Genomic DNA, 20,182 nt, shown 5'->3' with positions numbered 1-20,182 from the left:
ACACTCACAACCCTGGCTTCACATCTGCCTCCAAGGGGTGCTTTATCCAACAAGCAGATGTAAGGACAGTCAGGTATAAAGCAGTAAGGAAAATGCTCTCATTAAGATTTTAGCAGAAATCCTGCAGCAAACTAGAACAGTTAGTTAACCAAAGACTTTAAGTCTTCCAAAACAAGAATCACAAATAGTAATGCCCAGGGTATGTATAGAGATATGCATTGTGCTTACTGAGTGGCTCCCAGCTTTAAGAAGTGTGGAAGGCAATTTCTCACCATCTGATACAGTTGGCCACTGCATTTCCTTCCAGATCTCTCTAGAATAACACACAGCCTGCAGCAAGAATTCATTTTGCCACAGGACACTGCAGCAGTCCCACTTACAGCAGGGTGAGCTGGGCTCATGAAAGACAAGAAAAGCACTTTGAATTCAATGGAGTGTGTTTATTTAGAGATTTTTAGCATCTCACCTATTACCATTATTGCCCTTCCCACAGACATAAGCAGTTTTTCCACAGCCTAAGAAAAAATAGCTTTTCTCAGTGAGTCTGTAGTTGAAGAATTCCTGTGGTTTTACTGAAAAAAGACTGTCCTGTTCCTTTTGAAGTTACAGCAGTGTTGACAGCACAAGACTGTCTTCTGCCTACAAAAAAGTAAGTTCAGAATAGCTGCAAGAACATTTTTTCAGGAGACATAAACTCTATGTTCTTCCACTGGACCAGCCCAAACAAGGACACCTTTGCAAATGTCCCAGCAGAAAGTGCATAGAAGTACCCAGGGACCAGTCCCTCACAAAAGAAAATTCTCAACCAACCAATCAGATGCTGTGAAGAGAAAGATTCTTCTCTGCTTCTGAAGTGCTCTTTAAAGCAGACTGGCAGGAGTCACCTGCTGTAACAGTAACCACAAACATGATCTGTTGCCATTTCTGATACTCTGTGCGGTGCATGCCCTTATGAGATCTTGGGCTGCATGCTGAAATCCACTGTGATGTTGACATACAAAGGGTTGTGTTCCACTGACAGCAGTTTATATGAACAAGAATTCAGCCCATCTGTTTTCCACGTTCTGGATACCTGGCCTAGAAGCTTCATTCTGGGGACAAAGAAAAGAAAATCTTCATTGACATGCACAGGAGAGGAGGTTTGAGCTCTTTCCCACTACTACTAAACTTAGAGGCAGAGCTAGAGCCATTCTGTATCTACAGAGAATGTAAAGCCATGATTTTCCTGTCCTCAGCACAGACACTCAAACATACAGGAAAAGGCAGCTTTTGGTTTGGGGAGGCAGCTGTTTAAGCCGTGTAATCTCTGAAATCATATGCTCAACTCATGTGCATGTACCTACAACCTCAGAAGTCTCTAAGGAATATCACCCAGTCAGTTCTATGCATATCTCATGTACAGAACAACAGCTGTAAGCTGGGAACAGAGCTGTCACTGGGGTGTTCTCCAGAGCCTCTGGCTACCACAAAATGCCTCTTTGGCTTAGAGCAAAGAACTTGGCCCTCAGGTGCCTGGCTCCCAGCCACATCCCAAGACAGTGCAAGGCAGAACACTGTTTTGACTCACCTCTCTGCATTCTCCTCATTACCTTGGTCTCGCTTGTGGAAGATCATTGTGTACCTGGCTACCTCAGCAGATGGCCTCACCACTTTCATCTTCTGCATCTCAACCCTGGAAGAAGCAATAGTGCCATAAGCAAGATGCCACCTATAAACAAGCTCCTAAGGGGAAACAAAACAAAACCAATAAACAAACAAAAAAAACCCCCACAACCCAAACACTTAGAGACCATCTCTTGTAGTTGCCAGGGAAGCAAGCAGAGCTGGAAGAAACTCATGTGCATCTCTTCCGCAACCTGTTTTGCCAGAGAAATGGGGCTCAAGAGTGAAATTTCCAGAGAACACATGCAATAGGGTGACAGATGCCCCTTCCTTTTGAACAGAAGAATGCACCTACTGCAGTAGAGCTCATGTAGAGCTTTAAGCACACGTTATGCAACACCACATTTAAATTAGAATTGTCTGGTCTAGTTTGCACTGTCTTGTATTAAGCCTAAGAGGTCCGTAGAAAGATTCAACATGTTTTGCAACAGTTCATCTCAACTCCTGCAATAAAACCTCTGTACTTAAGTTCTCTATTTAAAAAAAAAAAATTGTTTTCTGTTTTACTATTTGGCAGACAGATGCAATATTTATTTTTGTTGACATGAAGAAACCTTTCTGAGAATGGGAAACACCAGTCCCCATTGACGAGTTTAAGTGTCTGACATGAGGCTCTTGTTTGGAACTTCTGGCCTTAAACATATCTGCATAGCACAGTGATTTTTCAGAAAGGGTTAATGTCCAGACAATGGAATTAATCCAGGTCTTTCCTAGTCACCATCAGCAGCTGAAAGAGCAACAGAAAACCAAGAACTGAAGAAAGTGAGCTCCTGCAGCTTCCCAATAACTGACTATAGCAGTCAATTATCAAACAAATACAACAAATTATCTGCAATATCTTTATCTGCAAAATCTCTTTGTGATGCCTACCTGAGGAAGGGACCCAAAAGAGACAGAACACATTTAGCATAATGGCAAAGCAGTAGGCCCCAAGAGCACACCAGCCTCGAATCCTTGAAGATACTTAAGGGGATGCTGCCATCTGCTGTCTTTGAAGCAGAAGGATGCAAGGATCCCCATCCAACTACCCACCCCCACAGCACAACTGTCACTGGCCCAGTCCAAGATCTACCCCCAAGGAAAGGCATGAGCCAAGTCCAGTTGCAGTGTGTACTCTGTCTGGGTCATACGATTTGGTTTCCACATCAAGACCACAATAGCTGCGAAGTTATGAGGTGCCACACACAAGCAAGCATCACTTGATTCAAACCACTTGCAAATGTCATATAGACCCTCTGGAAGTTCTGCTGATCTGTTGCACAGCTGTCTGCTGCCCAAAGAAACATTTTCAAGGACACCACTACCACCTTTGTTCACTCATTAACTGGGACGCCTCTCGGGAAGCTGGGGAATAAGATGTTACTAAGCTGTCCCCTACCAATATAAAAGGCAGCTCCGAAGAGGCCACAGAAGTCAGGGTTGCTAGCTAGAAGTAGAGGTAAAAAAAAAAAAAAAAAAAAAAAAAAAAAAAAAAAAAGAAGAAGAAAAAAGTGACTTAGAAGGGACAGAAATTCATGTCACCAGTAAACCTTTTAGATTTCTTGAGACAGAGCTGACTGATCTCCTGACTTGACAGAAGAAAAAACCCAAAAACTTTTAGTTGGAAGTTCCTAATAAATTTAATTTCACCAGTGTGATTATTTAACATCACCAAGGATGTGAATATTATGTTGTCAAATGTTTGTTTGCATATTTAAGCAATTTGAAATACAAACTCTTCAGAATGACAGCATATACCCAAGTTACAAACTAACAGGCTCCTGCCAGCAGGGCTTTCAGGGGGTTTTGGTGGTGGTGGTTGTTTGTTTGTTTGTAGGGTTTTTTTCCCCCCTTTCCTCCATTAAAAGCAATGCAGGATTAGAGGTTTATTCCTTAGGCAAAGGGCAAAAGATCAATGTAAAAGTTTTGTCCCACTAAACCTCTCAAAATAACAAGTTGCTCCTACTTTGACAGGCATGCCTGCAAAACTAGCTTTAACTAGAGCAGGGGCATTTCTAAAATTCAAGATTCAAAATTCTGAAATTCACTATCTTTTTAAATAATCAACACCACAAACACTTTACAAACTAAGCCTTGCTTGGAATGAATCACGGTAGTCAATGCAAAAAAACTCAATCCCAGCAAAATATTCCCACATTTTTGCAAAGCATTGTGTCTCTGACAAATCAGACTCCAGACTTAATCTTTTTAGGTTATAACCAGTTTTCAAGACAGAATACAAAACTGTGTGGTTGAAAAAAACCAAACTGCACCAACCAAAAAAACCCTGAAACTGCCAAAAACAAGAAAACCCCAAACAAACAAAGAGTTTCCCCACTACGATACTGTTTTGAATTGAAGACTCCTGTAGTGTTCTGCCTTTGGAGGCTAGATGTGAATTCACACCAATTCTTTAAGTTTTTTTGGTTTTTTCATCTGATAATGTTTTTTTTTTTTACCTGATTCGAAGGTCATCATCTTCTCCACCCCATCCCCAGTAGCTGTTAGAGAATCCATTCACCCTGGTAAACTGATCTCTGGTAAGAGCAGTCACACCACCAAAATATCCTGGGTACCGTAACCTACAAGTACACAAGAGAAGAGAATGAAAAATTAAAAGTCAAGTTCTACAAACAAGAATAATATATCACCCTGAAACTCTGGATATGAAGCTGTCTTTCACAAATAGGAGATGCATAAATCCATGATTTTTTTTTTCTCTTTCCATTTTCACAAAAGAAGATGGTGATTTGCTTCAGGCCAGACCAAGTTAGCTCTTCAACCAAGAGAATGCAGCCACCTTCAATAGTTTCCACAACTCCTCTGGCCAGTCAGAAATGCACTTCACCCTAAGGGCTCTGATGAATAGAAAAGGAACACAGCTATGCACTAATACAGCAGAAGCTTTACAATAAGGATAGAAAGCCATCAGCTGTCTTAGGGCTGAATCTGAATAACTTGGAACGAAATCAGACCACAGTGAGGAGGCCTCTGCTACAGGACTGCAGCTCCCGCAAGGAATGTTGCAGGACCAATTCCTAGGTAAGGTACAGTACAAGTTACTTAGTAACCTAATGTAATGAAGCTTAGCACTAAAGGAGATTAATTTCTAACTTCTATCTTCTTTTATCATGGAAGCTTCATCTACTTATCTTCTAACATCATTTTGATAATTGCCAATTTGCCAATTATTATACCCTCCTGTTTCTTGTCCCTTAATGTAAACATTACAACACAGCCTCAACTACATTGCCACTACCAGCTTTGGAGGCTATATGCAGAGGTGCAGATGGCATTCTGATTTCTAGACATATGTGAATCTAAACTGATTAACAAATTGTTAGGGCTAGAAAGTATCTATCATGGAAATTTACGGGCCAGACGAGCAAAGGCGCAACTGTTGATTTCTGATTTATAGTTAATCTAATTTTAAAACACACACAAAAAAATCACTACTCACACCCTCCCTTATACACCATTTTTCCTGGCTGAAATTTACTCCTGTCATAGCATCACAAGAGAACTACAGAGGTTTGAAGGGGCCTCTGGAGATCAGCTAGTCCAACCCCTCTGCTCACAGCAGGGTCTGCTAGAGCAAGTTGCCAAGGACTGTTTCCATTCAGGTTCTGAGCATCTCCAAGGATGAGACTCCACAACCTCAGTGGGCAGCCTGTTCCAATATTTGAGCACTCTCAAAGTAAAAAAAGCTTTTATGTGTGTTTGAATTTCCTGCATTTCAGTTTGTGCCTGTTGCCTCATGCCTTTCGCTGAGTCAGGCTTCATCTTCTTTACTCCATTTCCATCAGGTATGTATACCCACTGACAAGATTCCCCTCTGCCTTGCTGCTCCAGGCTGAACAGTCCCAGCACTCTCAGCCTCTCTTCACATATCAGATTCTGCAATCATCTTCATGGCTCTTCTTTGAATGTGCTCCAGTATGTCCACATTTTTATTGTGCTGGGGAAACCAGAACTGAACACAGCACTCCAGCTATCATCTCAGTGGTGCTGAGTAGAAGGCAACCATCATCTCCTTCAACTTTCTGACAACAACCCTCTTAATGCAGCTGAAGATGCTACTGCTCTTTGTCACAAGGGCACATTTCTAGTCTAGGTCTTTACTGTAAAGCTGTTTTACAATCAGCTGGCCTCCAGCACTTTACTGGCTCATGGAATTACTCCTCTTCAGAGGAAGGATTCTGCATTTCCCTTTCTTGAACTTCTTTAGAATCCTACTGGCCACATTTTCCAGCCTGACAAAGTTTCTGGTACATTAACCACCCCTCCAAGATTTCTGTCTTTTCAAAACTAGCAGTCCAGGTTACTAATGAAGATATTAACCTGCACCATCCACAGCATCAACCTTCAGAATAAACCACAGGTGACTTCCCTCCAGCTGAACTTTGTTCCACTGATCAGGACCTTTTGAGCCCAGCAGCTCTGACAGTTTTCAGTCAGTATCCACTTAATAGTTCATACATCATCACTTTGTCAATGGGGATGTTATGGGAGACAGTGCTGAAAACCTTCTTAAGACAAACAGGAAAGTATTATTCTGTATGAGAATTGTACATCCAACTCTTTCGCATTTGTTTAACAAAGGAAACACAGAAGTGAAGCAAGGCTTTACTTCAAAGTACTTTGAGATCAGATGTTGAAAAGCCCTCTTCTAATTAGTATTTAGAGTGACATGACACAAGAAGCAAATCTTGAAAGAAACAAGTTCATTGAAAACACTCTAGTCATTAAATTCACCAAGCTTAGCAGCCTTTTTGCTCTGAAGTGGACTGAACCTGACTTTTCACTTTAACTTATTAATATCCCACCAACACTTAGGTGACCCATTTAAAAATCAGAATGATCCTGTATTAGACACTGTCCAGATAAATAATTAAAGGAAAACCCTTGGCAAATTCTTGCACTTGAGCTCTCAATATCAAACATTACATCTTCAACAACAGGTAAGTGACAAGTTTTACTAGTACAATCCTGAGGTCACACCGTCAAACCTCAGGGCCAGGAGACTACAAATGTATTTCTAGCTTCAGCAGAAGGTCTCTGCAGACCCTCTGATCTGCTGCTTTCCTCCTGGAACAACGTTTACTTCACCCCAGAAACCAAAATAATGGCAGTGATCATTCATACAGGTAAACACTGAGCTGACTTCAGCGATGTCCATATGGTTATATTTTGTCAGAAAGCACTTGAGAGGCAAAGTGTCACCACTAGAAACCTGGTGTCAGGAGGAAGGGTAGATATCAGCATACAGCTCCATCAGAAGAGGCACATTATCAGTACTGTGGCATTTCTGTTGGTACTCTTTCCACGTTCCTGGTTTCCTACCTGTATCCAGTATTGTTCCTGCCAACTACAAGGTGCTTTGGTTGTGTGTCACACATGTAAATGTTTAAGTCATTTTCTGGCACCAGATCCACATCATGGAAAATGAAACAGTCCCAGTTCGCTTCTTTTAAGGCCTCTAGGTATCCTACATTCAGCAGTTTAGCTCGATTAAATTTGGTGCTGCCAGCCTGTGGAAAAGAATGGAAAAAACCTCTGAAGAGGGTGACAAACCTTTTGAACCAGAACTGCTCCCAGGCTTTTGTTCTAATCATATAGCTGACAACTGCATTTGTGCATCATGGCCTTTACAGAAGTAACTACTGGGAGAGCTACCATAACATCAGATACAGCACCAAAGCAGCCAATAATGCAAAGTGTTTCTTCACCCTCTACTGCTCATGAACAAATACAGCCAGGCCAAGAGAGCCCGTGGGGCATGAGAAATATGCATGCTGTATGATGCAATTTTTCTACTACTGCTGCTCCTGTCCTGGAGTTCCCATCAGGCTATGTAAAAAAACCAGTATCCATAAACAGTTTCGAAACTGGAACTCCATACAGCTGTGCTAGTAAAGCTTATGGAAGTTTGTTTATTTAAAAAAAAACAACATAACAAAACACTACTACCATACTAATTGGTTTATAGATGTCAGAGTACCTTCCACCTTTCTGCTTGTCCACTCGATTAGAGGAGAGCAGTCCTTAAAGAATTCAAGGTATTTCCTTCGGTCAGGCAGTAGGTGGCAGAGTGGGAAATAAAAAGCAGGTTTCTTCGGGTTTGACTCCTATCTATAACCTTATTATTATGCTGCACAGGGACTCCCCCTGGCAAAGCACTTCACATTATTTTTTTTTTTTTTTCTTCATTGTTTGCTTTTACTAAAGTTAGTGCAGCTATGCTTTAAAAAAAATAACTTTTCACCTGTGAGGTATAGAGATATATAGATAGATATATATAGGTACACATACATACACACACACACACACACACACACACCTGGAAGTTTCATAAGCTGACCATGACACTGTTCACTCTGGAGCAACAAGTATGCTCATCTCACTATTTCTTTTTTACAGAGCTGTACACACATTCTAGTCTAAAGCAGCTTTTCTAATCTTGAGAACAAGGTGGTGAAATTGCCTCAAATTCCCACCTAGGAGTCAGAGGGCCAAGCCCTGCATTGCCAGAAAGTGACAGGACAGTCATTTTCCAGAACTGCAAGAATAAAGAAGCAATTTTCAAGAGAAAAGGGTCATTTGCTAGAAGCTGCCTGGACAGAAAGAGGATCTATGGAAGATGAAAAAGAAACTGGCCTCTCTTGTCTGAGAGAAGGTTGGCTGTAGAGAAAAGCAGTTGTATACAAAGCATGTTTTTGCTAAGAAGTAATACTTGGCTCTGAAGCAGCAATTTCTTCACTTTCACCAATGGTCCCCTGTGCCTGCGCATAGAAGATTTCTTTCCAAGAAAAAATTGCATAAAATTCCTTCAAATTTTTTGACGTTGAATTCCTGAGTTTCTTGGGCTTGGCTTTTAGTTTTGTTTCTTTTTTGGTATGGGTTGTTTTTTTTTTTTTATAGTGCCCTGTGTATAGGAAAACATCAGTCAGAGAATTTTCTGCTGCTGATGAAAACAAAAGTTAATGAATGAACAGAACTATTCAGATGACTGGTAAGGAACATACAGAGACCCTCAGTTGGTATCTGGTGTCAGCCCAATTCAACAGCAGTATCTACTACCTGTTCCTGTTTTGTCATTCCCATCAATACAGTCAGCTACCACAGCCTACTTCCTGCACAAAGAAAGAAAAAGAAAGCTCAAATTGCTTTCCGAGAAGGGCAGGTCTTGGTGTTAAACAACATGCTGAACAATAGCAAAGTCTGCTCTCAACTTCTATCAAGGAGAGATTTGTCTTTCTTCCTTTCCACTGACTACAAGAAAAACTTAGGTTGGAGAAGAAGTTATTCACCTTTTTAAGGATTACAGACACTTCTTTTCCAGTACTGCACTCATGTATGCACATACTAGTGCAGAGAAACACTACTTTCAACATTTCACAAGTAGCCCATAAAAAAAAAATATTTGGGTTATGCCCTTAAATGACTCAGAGACCCATTTCTTCATCTTCCTCATGAGTACACTCTGTGTGTTTTAATAGTTAAATCCTGTTTAAATCATACTTCTTTGCCCAGAAGATACTTAAAACAGCTAATATCACAAATGGGTAGTAAAAATGGATTTGCCATAAAAGAGTTTTGTTAGACCCATTTTCAAGTCTTTGTGTATGACTATGTGGAAAGACTAAGCAAAAGCATCCAATCTTACTAGTAAAAACTTTTACAGTGTAAGTTCAGACTTGACCTCGCTGCTCACATCAGAAAAAAATTTTATATTTCTGTATTACTTTTTGCTAGTATGACAATAGCCATTCTCCACGTTTCAATAAATAAAGAACTTATGCCCGTTCTCCCAATGATTTTTTGCTAACTAATCACTGCTTGCTAGCCAGGGTAAAAGCCATTATATGTACAATTACAGTACATACTACTGAGGAAAAAAGCCTCATTGTTTCCACTCTACAAGCCACACAACAACTCTAAACGAAGAAAGAACAATCGATTCCAAATTAAAGTATATATCCTGCCATGACTTCTTTTGCTGTTCTGCCATGCCATTCAGCAAAACTGGGATCTTGACATGCTTGAGAGATGAGCCCATGCCCACCTCATGAAGTTCAACAAGGTCAAGTGCAGGGTCCTGCACCTGGTTTGTCACAATCCCCAACACAACTACAGGTTGGGCAGAGAATGCATCGAGAACAGTCCCAAGGAGAAGGATTTAGGGGTGTTGGTTGATGAGAAAGTCAACCTAGGCAGACAGTGTGTGCTTGCAGGCCAGAAAGTCAACCACATCCTGGGCTGCATCAAAAGAACCACGGCCAGCAGGCCAAGGGATGTCATTCTTTGTTACGCTCTTGGGAGACCCCACCTGGAATGCTGCGTCCATATCTGGAGACCCCAATATAAGAAGGAGATGGAGCTGTTGGAGCAAGTCCAGAAAAGGGCCATGAAAATAATGAGGGCTGAAGCACCTCCCTCCCTACAAAGACAGGCTGAGAGAGTTGGGATTGTTCAGCCTGGAGACAAGAAGGCTCCAAGGTCACCTTATAGCAGCCTTCCAGTATCTGAAGGAGGCCTACAGAAAATCTGTGGAGGGACTTCTTACAAGAGCATGTAGTGTTAGAGTAATGGCTTTAAACAGGAAGAGGGTAGACTTAGATTACACATTAGGAAGAAACTCCTCACTATGAGAGTGGTGAGACACCAGCACAGGTTGCCCAGAGAAGTTGTGGATGCCTCCTCCATGGAAGTGTTCAAGGCCAGGTTGGATGGGGCTTTGAGCAACCTGGTCTAGTGGGAGGTGTCCCTGCCTATGACAGGGGGGGTTGGAACTAGATGGTCTTTAATGTGCCTCCCAACCCAAACCATTCTATGAAAAGTGTAAGCTTTCAACAAGAATGCACTTCCTCATACTGGTTAACTTACTCTAGCCTCTTTAAACAGAAAAAAGAAAAAATTTATTGTCTTTTTGTCCTGTTGCTTGAAAAAAATCTGTTTAAAGTCAAAGCAGAACATGCAAGTAAAAAGAAAGCAAACACAGTAAAAGATAAAGACAACATACTGTAAAGGAGAAATCTTGTGTGAACAGAATGTAAACACCTTAAATGAAAGACAATGTGCAGTAAGTTTGTATGCTCAAATTTCAGCCACTGACTCAGCAGAGCTAGGAAGAATGCAGAAATTAATGAATGTTTCTGGAACAAAATGCTCTGCCATGGCTACTTCTTCTCTTAGGCCTTGCTGGGCAAGTGAAGCACCTACAAGCAGTAGCCAGAGTGTTTAGTTTGGGACAGCAGAAATACAGTCACATGATGCATACAGCTTATTAACAAGACAGCCAGTACAGAGATGGGAGACAAAAGCTAGATACAAATCAAGGCATTTGATCCAAACTACTCCAAATCAAAGACATAAACTGTAACGGCCTAGTTACTTATGTGTATACACATCAGTAATGCAAAAGATGCTTACCTTGAACACCACCTCAGAAACAGCAAGTTACTTAGAGAGAAATGGACACCAGTTGAAGGTGCTGTTTGCTAATACTTTCCCAGCTCTGCTAAGAGCAGCTGAGATCCTGTAAGGCTAGCAGCAACAGCTTCCCACATCCTTGCATCCCTCAACAAGCAGAAGTGTTCAAAGGAGGCCTGGAGGACTGACAGCAGACAGCAGAGGCAGCAGCTTGCCTCTCCTCAGACTGCAGAGCACAGACTTCATCCCCACCCAAGCACCTCTCTGCACAGCTGCCTCACCTGGTGAACAACATAGATGCCATAGTCCAGCTGCTGCCTTTGTAGGAAGGGGTGGAGGTGCTGCAGAAGGTAGAGCAGGTGCTTCTCTCGATTGCGGTGTGGGATGATGATGGCCACACGCTGCAATGCTGAGCACTCTGTAGGGTGATACCGGCCCTTGGTTACCTGAGGGTTCTCCTTTTGCACTTCTTCTAGTGTTAGGGATGCTTTGAAAGTGAGTTTGCTGGCACCTCCTGTAGGAGAAGCACAAGAAACTTCCTCAAATTGTTTCTCAAATTGTTAAGCATTTAGCTACTTCAACCGACTACAGAGGAGTGAGTGATACTAAAAAAAACAAAAGGGCAGCTGGCCTATCACAGAAGTACTGGCTAGAAACAGCTGTCAGGGCAAAGCTGTGAGAAGCCATCTCTACTTGCAGCATGAACAAAACCATCACAGGCTTAAGGCTATAAATTTCTAGGAACATGTACCAAGGCTTTCTGCAGCCAAATGAAATTATCACTTCTCTTGCACTAAGGTATCTTCCAGCCCCTCTGGACCTAACAAAGCCACGAAACAAAACAAAACAACACAGGCAACTGTGAAGGCTACATCTGGAGTAGTTTGCTTAAGCAAATAAGTTTTGAGGGCAGGGATCAGCGTGTACAGCTAGTCAGCAGCAGTCTGAACTACACAGAGAAGGAGGGAAGGATCCAGCTTCTCAAAAAAATCCCTCATCAGGAAGAGGAAAAAAACAATGACATGATACTGCAAAGTAGAAGCCTGGTACTGCTAGCAGTACCAAGACCAATAAAGAAAAATAAGTGGAGGAATAAGAACAGCCAAATCAAGGAAACAATCATCTGTTGTAACCTTCACCATAAGGACTGTTAACCCAAGGTAGCTGTGAAGTCCTTCAATTGTCCAAGAAGACAGACAAAAGTACATCTAGTAACAAAAAGAAAAGAATTGAGGAAAAGGCAAAAGATTTTCACTTCAGATAAAGTGAGTTTAACAAAAAAAGTAAAAACTGTGCATGCAAGCAAGGCAAAATAAAATTCCTTCATTACTGCCCACTGTCAGGCAGATGTTCGGCCATGTTCTTGGGCAGCAGGGATTCAGCACACATGGCAGTTGCTGGGAAGATAAACACTGTAACTATGAACCACCCCCTTCCTCCTTTCCCTCAGCATTTCTTGCCAAGCATGATAAATGGTATGATCATACAGTACAGAGTATGCCTTCGCTGAGCTGCCCCAGCTGTGTCCCCTATCAACCTCCTGACCACTACCAGATTTTCGGGGGCCAGGGAAAAGAGAGACAAAGTCTCAACATTATGCAAACACTGATCAGCAGTAGAAAAGTCACTGGTGAGCCACCTAGGCCGTTTTAACCACAGCTGTGAAGCACAGCACCATAGAGGCTGTTATGCCAGCCAGACCAAACACAGGGATGCTGTACCCCAAGCTGCTTGTTTACCCAGAATTGCTTATTGCTGCTGGCTGCATTGTATTCGTTTCACAGCAAAAGTGTCTATCCTTAAAACAGCCACTTTTAAATGGAAATAACAGGAAGAAAACCAAGTCAGCAGTACCAAAGCAGATGTAACTTGCTAGAAAGGAAAGGAAAGCACCATCACTTACGCAGGTAGGGAGACAGCTCTGGGCAGAAATCCTGAAATGATGTCACTGTGGGAACTTTCGCAATTGATTCAATCTTCTCTTCCTTCTTGCTGTCCTCCAGGCTTATTAACTTTCTGAAATCCTGCACCAGGCTCCTAGCCTTAGAAATTTCCTGTCTGGAGTCCACAAAGTAACTGAATGTGGCCCATAGCACCACAAAACACAAAGTGATGAGCACCAACATTTTGAACTTATGGAAGAGATGGAAGACATACAACCTCAAGGCCATGGCTCTCCCTGATCTGCAAACTGTTTCCTCTGCTCTGATCCCGAGTCAGGCCACTGTATGCCCAGTGGGGATGAAATGAAAGGTCCTGAGAAGAACGTCACAGTAAGGAAGGAAAGCTGGAGGTAGGGAGGGCTGCCACACTTCCTGCAGTTTCATAGTTCATGGAGCCATAGTGCTGTTTTTGCTCTTCAAATGTTGGAAAATACAGTTCAACCTGGACAAAGAGAAAAAGGAAGGAGTTAGTTTCTACTCTCTTCTCTTCACTGCTGCACTTTCACAGACTTTATAGAAAGATTGCACAACAAAACACAGAAGAAAGAGCAAATATGAACTACTGGCCAGAAACTGAACACTGAGCTTTGGTCCTGGCTCAGCCACAAACCAGCTGCATTATTTTAGGCAAATTATTTTCCTGCTTTGTTCTCCACTCCCAGTCATCTGTGGGTTTTTTTCAGATCAGAACAAAACTGTAGCCACTGCCCCATTTTACATCTGTGTACAGTGCCTGGCAATACATGGGTTTTACTATTTCTACTCCTACCAAAATTAACAACAGCTGTGAGGAAAGAGATTCTGCTGGCTATGAGTAAAGCCAATTCCCCCATCAAAACAAAAGCCATGTGAGTCCTTGCAGAATTCATTTGTCTTCTGAAAGAGAATAACATTGATGCTACATTGCTCTGCACAGCCTCACAATAATTGACTGGCATCAGAAATCATTTCTCTTTGCTTGCTGCCTGCCAGTCCCATCCTGTGGGGCTGTGGCCAGCATTCCCCTCTGACATGCTGCTGCAGGATGCACATCTTCCCACTTTTCATGGGAAAGGTTCAGTTTTCCAGTGTTAAGTCTGTGAGGATCCAATCCTCTGTTCTGCATTCTGCCCTCTTTCAAGAGCTGCGTTTCCTCCAGCCTTTCACTGCCATCCTACTATAAAGTTTACCACACTTTGGTCTGGTATATTGGTCTCACAGCAGAAAAAGAACACATTTTAATAAAAGAGAGCTTTGATACTGAAAACACACTCAAAAATTGCCACCTATGAGAAGAACCAGGACTGAGACTCAGTGAAGCAAAGACAGCTATTCTTTAATCAATGCAGACCAAACACATTGGATCAAAGAGAAGAAACACAAAAATATGGAAGGTTATTTTATATCAGCTTTCAAAATATGAGACTCCAAAGAGATATTGCAGGCAGAAGGAATACAGTAACTCTACACTTCCACTAGTTTAGCCCTGGTGTCTTCTGCAAAAGTTTGCCAATTTACAGGGATGTTCATGGGAGCCAAACTCCTAACTGAGAAGCTGAACTCAATGTGCTGCCCAAGCTTTTTGGGGCTGGCTGGGAAGGACAAGTTGCCATGCATCCCAGCAGGCACTACTCAGAGTGGCCAGCCAGCTCTCTCCATCCACATGTAGGTACACAGCAGAGTTTTAAGAAAGCAACAGTGTCTTCAGTGACCTGACCCCCAACAGCAAAGGACTTCCATAGGCACAGCAACCAAAGACAGCAGAGAGGAGGCCGGAGGGAAGGGAGCTACACTTGAGAACATGACTTATAAGGAAAGGAGGCAAAGAAAAAAAGGAGAGTAAATAGAAATAATGACACACTATTTTAAAATTTTAAATATTTTAAAACCACATGTTGAAATGGACCCCTCAACTCCACTGTTTTCCATACCCAGACCAACTACAAGCAATCATTTTCTTCACAGTCCTGAAACATCAGAATCTCCTTAAGTCCCAAATACCTGTTTGCTTTAGCCACTTTTTAAGTACTCTTGTGGGTAAGTGTCAGTAACCAATACTATTTTCCATCAGTCTTTTATTATGTTTTTCTTCATAACAGTTCAAAGTACCAAAACAATATAGAAAACACAATATTGAGAGTGCGGGCAGATGGAGGCAAGGAGATAAGGACTTGTAAAAAGAACAAGAAAGAGGGAAGACAGAAATCTCAATTAAGTAGAAAAAGTAAGAGAAAGCATAGGGGCGAGGAGATTCACTTTCCAGGAAAACAGGAAACTTCAGTTTGAATGGGTAAATAGGTGAGAGCAATTGCTGGCTTACAGTTGAGAAAAATTCATCAAAAAGTTTAAAGTGCACTCAATCAGAAAATGGATCAAACCTAGTAAAAAAATCTCCCCATTCAGACAATCTCTGCAACAGGTGTAAGACTCCTAATTACACAGGAAAATAAAAAGAGAAGGAAATTAAATGGGAACACTATGGGAATGGAAGAATGCTGAGATTTTCAATGTATATAGTTTGTTTCAGCAATGAATCTTACTTCCTACATTTTCCTGAGTTTTGCTGGCAGACATTCTATAATAATATAAATGAGAAGCCATGGTGCCCTGAGAGGTGACAGCAGAAATATCATATTCATACACTTGGCATCAAATGATTCAGTTTTGAACTCAAGTTATGAGACCCTATTATTTGCACATCTAAACTCTATCTGCAGCTTTCCATGGAATAATCTAAATTATATTATTATTATTATATTATATAATCATATTTAAAATTACTACATAATTATCCTTTTATAATCTCTCAGTTCCTGGGCAGCATTCAGCAGGTGAAGCATTTCCCCAGAGGGAAGTACAATAAACCAAAGGTATCACTACGTTTCCTGAATTTCTTTCTCCACCAATCCAAATGTGTTCCAGATTAAACTGGGCTGAAGAAGCAAACAAAGTTAAGATACTGAAGGTAATGTGTAGGGAATGACTGCCAAGAAGCAGTCATTGCTAAAAATCAATGTATTAAATTCATAGCCTCCTGCTTTATCAGAAGTGGACTATGTTCTTAAAGTTGCTAACCTCTCGCGCACAGCCAACAGCAAATGGGCTCCTTCCCACAAGAAATTATTTTCCTACAAATAAAATAAATAAATAGAGACGAACTACCCATGCAAAAAAAAAAACCCATAACAAAACATCGGGAAGTAATTGGCAGTATGAGTCAAAAGAACAAGTACTGAAATACTTTTTTTCTTTTTAATACCAGGAAGAGCACACAGGTATAAAATTGCTAAGGTACACAGATGTTAAACTATGAACATAAACTCTGAAGCTACTGCATGAACTTTATTTCTACATTCCTCCCCTTTTACTCAGTTTCATGAAATCTCACATGTACCAATTGCCTTGGTCAGCTTTGTGAGATTCCTTTACAAGCATTTGTTACCAGAAGTTCATAGTCCTTGTCTCTGACAAATACTCAGACTGTCAGGGTGAATTATTTCATATGATAACTAAAACCACATCTCCATTCAGTTCTATGGCAGTGACAGAACCTTGCTCTTGCTTAAAATACACCCAAGCATTTCAGAGCAGCACAAATATGCACACAACCACAATGATCAGTCACTTCCAGCTCAGCACAACACATACCCAGAAAAGCACAGTTCAAGTTTCATAAACTTGCAGTTCAGTGTTCTGATGTTTTCTACAGAGAATATGGTATGTATTCCAAAATGTGGAAAGCGTGATATATATTGGCTATTTTAAATGGAAAAACATACATAAATTAACCATCAATTTACCTTACCTTATTACTTCATAGATTAAAAGGTAACACCTTTTTTCACTGAGACAGAAAAATGGTATGTGCACAGAAAGCCATGTCTGATTCTACTAACAAATGATAAATAACTGTACCCTTGTGACTAAAATTGACTGAGAAATGAAGCAAAGAGCTGGCATTTTTGACTCCCGCTAAAAAAAATCCATGAACTTAAGAGGAAAGTAACTGGAAATAATAGGACAAGCAAGAGGTTAAACCTTAATAAAAAACTGACTGTCAGAAGAAAAAAAAAAAAAAAAAAGAAGGAAAAGGAAAAGGAAAAGGAAAAGGAAAAGGAAAAGGAAAAGGAAAAGGAAAAGGAAAAGGAAAAGGAAAAGGAAAAGGAAAAGGAAAAGGAAAAGGAAAAGGAAAAGGAAAAGGAAAAGGAAAAGGAAAAGGAAAAGGAAAAGGAAAAAGGAAAAAGGAAAAAGGAAAAAGGAAAAAGGAAAAAGGAAAAAGGAAAAAGGAAAAAGGAAAAAGGAAAAGGAAAAGGAAAAGGAAAAGGAAAAAGGAAAAAGGAAAAAGGAAAAGGAAAAGGAAAAGGAAAAGGAAAAGGAAAAGGAAAAGGAAAAGGAAAAGGAAAAGGAAAAGGAAAGGAAAAGGAAAAGGAAAAGGAAAAGGAAAAGGAAAAGGAAAAGGAAAAGGAAAAGGAAAAGGAAAAGGAAAAGGAAAAGGAAAAGGAAAAGGAAAAGGAAAAGGAAAAGGAAAAGGAAAAGGAAAAGGAAAAGGAAAGGAAAAGGAAAAAGGAAAAGGAAAAGGAAAAAGAAAAAGAAAAAAGGAAAAAGAAAAAAGGAAAAGAAAAAAGGAAAAAGAAAAAAGGAAAAAGAAAAAAGGAAAAAGAAAAAAGGAAAAAGAAAAAAGGAAAAAGAAAAAAGGAAAAAGAAAAAAGGAAAAAGAAAAAAGGAAAACTTGATCATTGCCCGGCTGAAGGATGTTGCTCTATCACTTCACCCTAAGGACTCTTCATTTGAAAAAAAATGATCTTTCACCTGCAAGCTTAAAACAGAAGGTGTCAGCAGGGTCTGCTGCTGAAAAGCAGGCAGAGTTTCAAAATATCCATAAAATAAGTATTAATGGAATAGACTTAATCAAATACTCAGGGAGAATCTGCTCCAATGTTAATAAAGCCCAACAGTCATTCTGCAAATCACATGACAAAATGGAGCAGATGCTTTGCAATTCATTACTTCCAATTATATTTCCCAGTCACCATGACTGATTGAAGATTATCAAAAGTAGTTGCACAATGACATGAGCCAGCTCCTTCAGCAGTCATGGCTGCATCCCATCATGGCCCATGTCCAGTTTGCTTAAGTATTCCCTGACCTCTTAAGTAATCCTCTTCCACCAAGGGTATAAATTCCTTGCTCCAGTCTTCTTCTCTGGGACTTGGGATTCCTGATTCACCATCTTGCCAGTAAGGACTGAGTCAAAGAAGGTATTCAGTAGCTCAGGTTTTTACATGTCCTGCACAGCCAAGTCCTCCATCTCACTGAGCAACAAGCTGACACTTTCCCTCCTTCTATTACCTGTGTACTTACAGAAGCTCTTCTTGCCATCTTTACTACCACTAAATCATGGCTAACATATTAATCAAACACTCAATACTAAACAAATCTTGCTATAAACAATAAACCCCAAGACACTGGAAATGTTGTTCTTCTATCTTCTGTACTTTGTAGCTCAGGGTAACCATCCTTCAAACATGGGTGGAAAAATACCTGTGATGTAACTAACTTCTCATGGCTCTCATATCTCTTTCAAGCTAGATCTGACATTCAAAGGTACAAAGCAGCTTTCATAGGAACATAAAGTGCAACTCTTATTGCAAAATAAATTCTCAGTGAAGCATAACCAAAGCCAGTTCATAAAGTTACAGGTAACTAAAAGGGCACAACACTTGAGGCCACGAAGTTAAAAACTTTGTGGTACCCATTTCAAAAACCATGGAAAAAAATTAAGCAGAAAGAGCAGTTATCCAAATTCAATAACCAGCAAATATTCCAAAATTAATTAAAAATAAGAAAGGTCTCCATCTATATACGCTCATACCTAGACAGACACTGCAAATGCAATTCTAAATATATTAATTATCATCTTGGGACATACAAATACTCTATGATCTGCATTCCCCAACATCTTACATGTACTAGTAACTGTCCCTGTGCTCTACAGCTTGTCTGCCAGCTCAAGTTTTGTAGCCTGCTATGTTTTTTAAACCCTAAGCCAAGCCCTACTTGCTTGGTCTAAGGTTCAGAATAGGTTACCCATGGGAACAGATCAGAAAATCAGTGCTGTACGACTCACTCCATGAACAGAGGGTTTCAGTTCTGATCCTTGAGGCTGATGCCATGAAAGCAAAGCCCCTGTTTGCTTCTCTCCATTCAGGCAGCCCAAAATAGTAAGTAATAGTAAGCATGGACAAGACTTCCTCTTAAGCAAACAATTAGGGTCATCCATTTCCATTCAAAAAATATGACAAAAACCCAACATGCATTGGAGTCCAACATGCTGTGCAAGCACAGAGCAAGTCAGTAACAAAAATGAAAGCTGGTTCCAGATGCAAAGGCTACAGGGTCAATCTACACATATGCAGTGGGCATTTGTCTGGTTGAAGCAGCTGTAATGACCAAGCTCAGGTACCCAGAAGTTCTAGACTAAAAGCGATTCTTTTTTCATCCAGGCAAAACTCATAGATAGGCAAAAAAAATTTCAGCAGAAAGATAGATTGCTGGTAACCCTGATCTACATATTAGTGACGGAAAGTAACCTTATAAATAAAATTTGCTATGCAATTGGAGTTAAATACTGTTTTCCAAACACATGTCCCTGATTTTTAAGATAAAAATTGCCATAATAACTACACTAAAGCCAAGACCCACATGATTATTTATTTAAACAGCTATGTTTAACAGTCTAAGTAATCAGAGAACACATTTTCTACCTAAACTATATTTTTGTGTGTTTGCATTTAAAACAATTCACCCTATTTGAAACAGCTCCAGAGAGATACTTTTATTTGGTACACAGAAAATTCATTTTTAATTTACATAAACTAACCTTCTGACTCTGTTTCAGACTGCCAGTAAGGAGAGGTGTCCTATCAGACAGGATTTTCCAGAAGCAACCTCCTGCAACCTCCTCAAGTTTAAGCATGAATTTGACAGACAGCAGAACAGGTCCAGCAGCAAACAAAATTTCCTTCAATCTAACTTAAAATCTGTCATAAGTTCAAGCAGCAAATGAAGCATGAAAAAGTTCTTTGGAACTGCATTTACCAACTCTGTGCTATGTAGACTATTTTTTAGTATTTTATCTAAGCTAAAATCAAAAGCAACAATGAGATAGTTCTAGGAGTATCACTAAG

The 20,182-nt window shown here is 40.4% G+C and overlaps 1 protein-coding gene across 10 annotated transcripts in view; it reads right to left on the bottom strand.

Moving 5' to 3' along the window:
• Positions 1–377: 377 nt before the first annotated feature.
• The window catches only part of B4GALT4 (beta-1,4-galactosyltransferase 4), a 34,461-nt gene continuing 14,656 nt past the window's right edge, over positions 378–20,182 (bottom strand). For all 10 annotated transcript variants that reach the window (XM_030457427.1, XM_030457440.1, XM_030457446.1 and 7 more), the window contains 6 exons: positions 12,977–13,458; positions 11,355–11,587; positions 6,985–7,172; positions 4,101–4,223; positions 1,568–1,672; positions 378–1,091 (listed from right to left, as the gene is read on the bottom strand). In XM_030457427.1, the coding sequence (XP_030313287.1) occupies positions 950–1,091; positions 1,568–1,672; positions 4,101–4,223; positions 6,985–7,172; positions 11,355–11,587; positions 12,977–13,244 (1,059 nt within the window). In that variant the 5' untranslated portion in view covers positions 13,245–13,458 and the 3' untranslated portion in view covers positions 378–949. The remainder of the gene's footprint in view (positions 1,092–1,567; positions 1,673–4,100; positions 4,224–6,984; positions 7,173–11,354; positions 11,588–12,976; positions 13,459–20,182) is intronic.

This window comes from Calypte anna, chromosome 1 (genome assembly GCF_003957555.1).
Source record: "Calypte anna isolate BGI_N300 chromosome 1, bCalAnn1_v1.p, whole genome shotgun sequence".
NCBI classification, from domain to species: Eukaryota; Metazoa; Chordata; class Aves; order Apodiformes; family Trochilidae; genus Calypte; species Calypte anna.
This window is presented reverse-complemented; position numbering and strand designations above follow the sequence as displayed.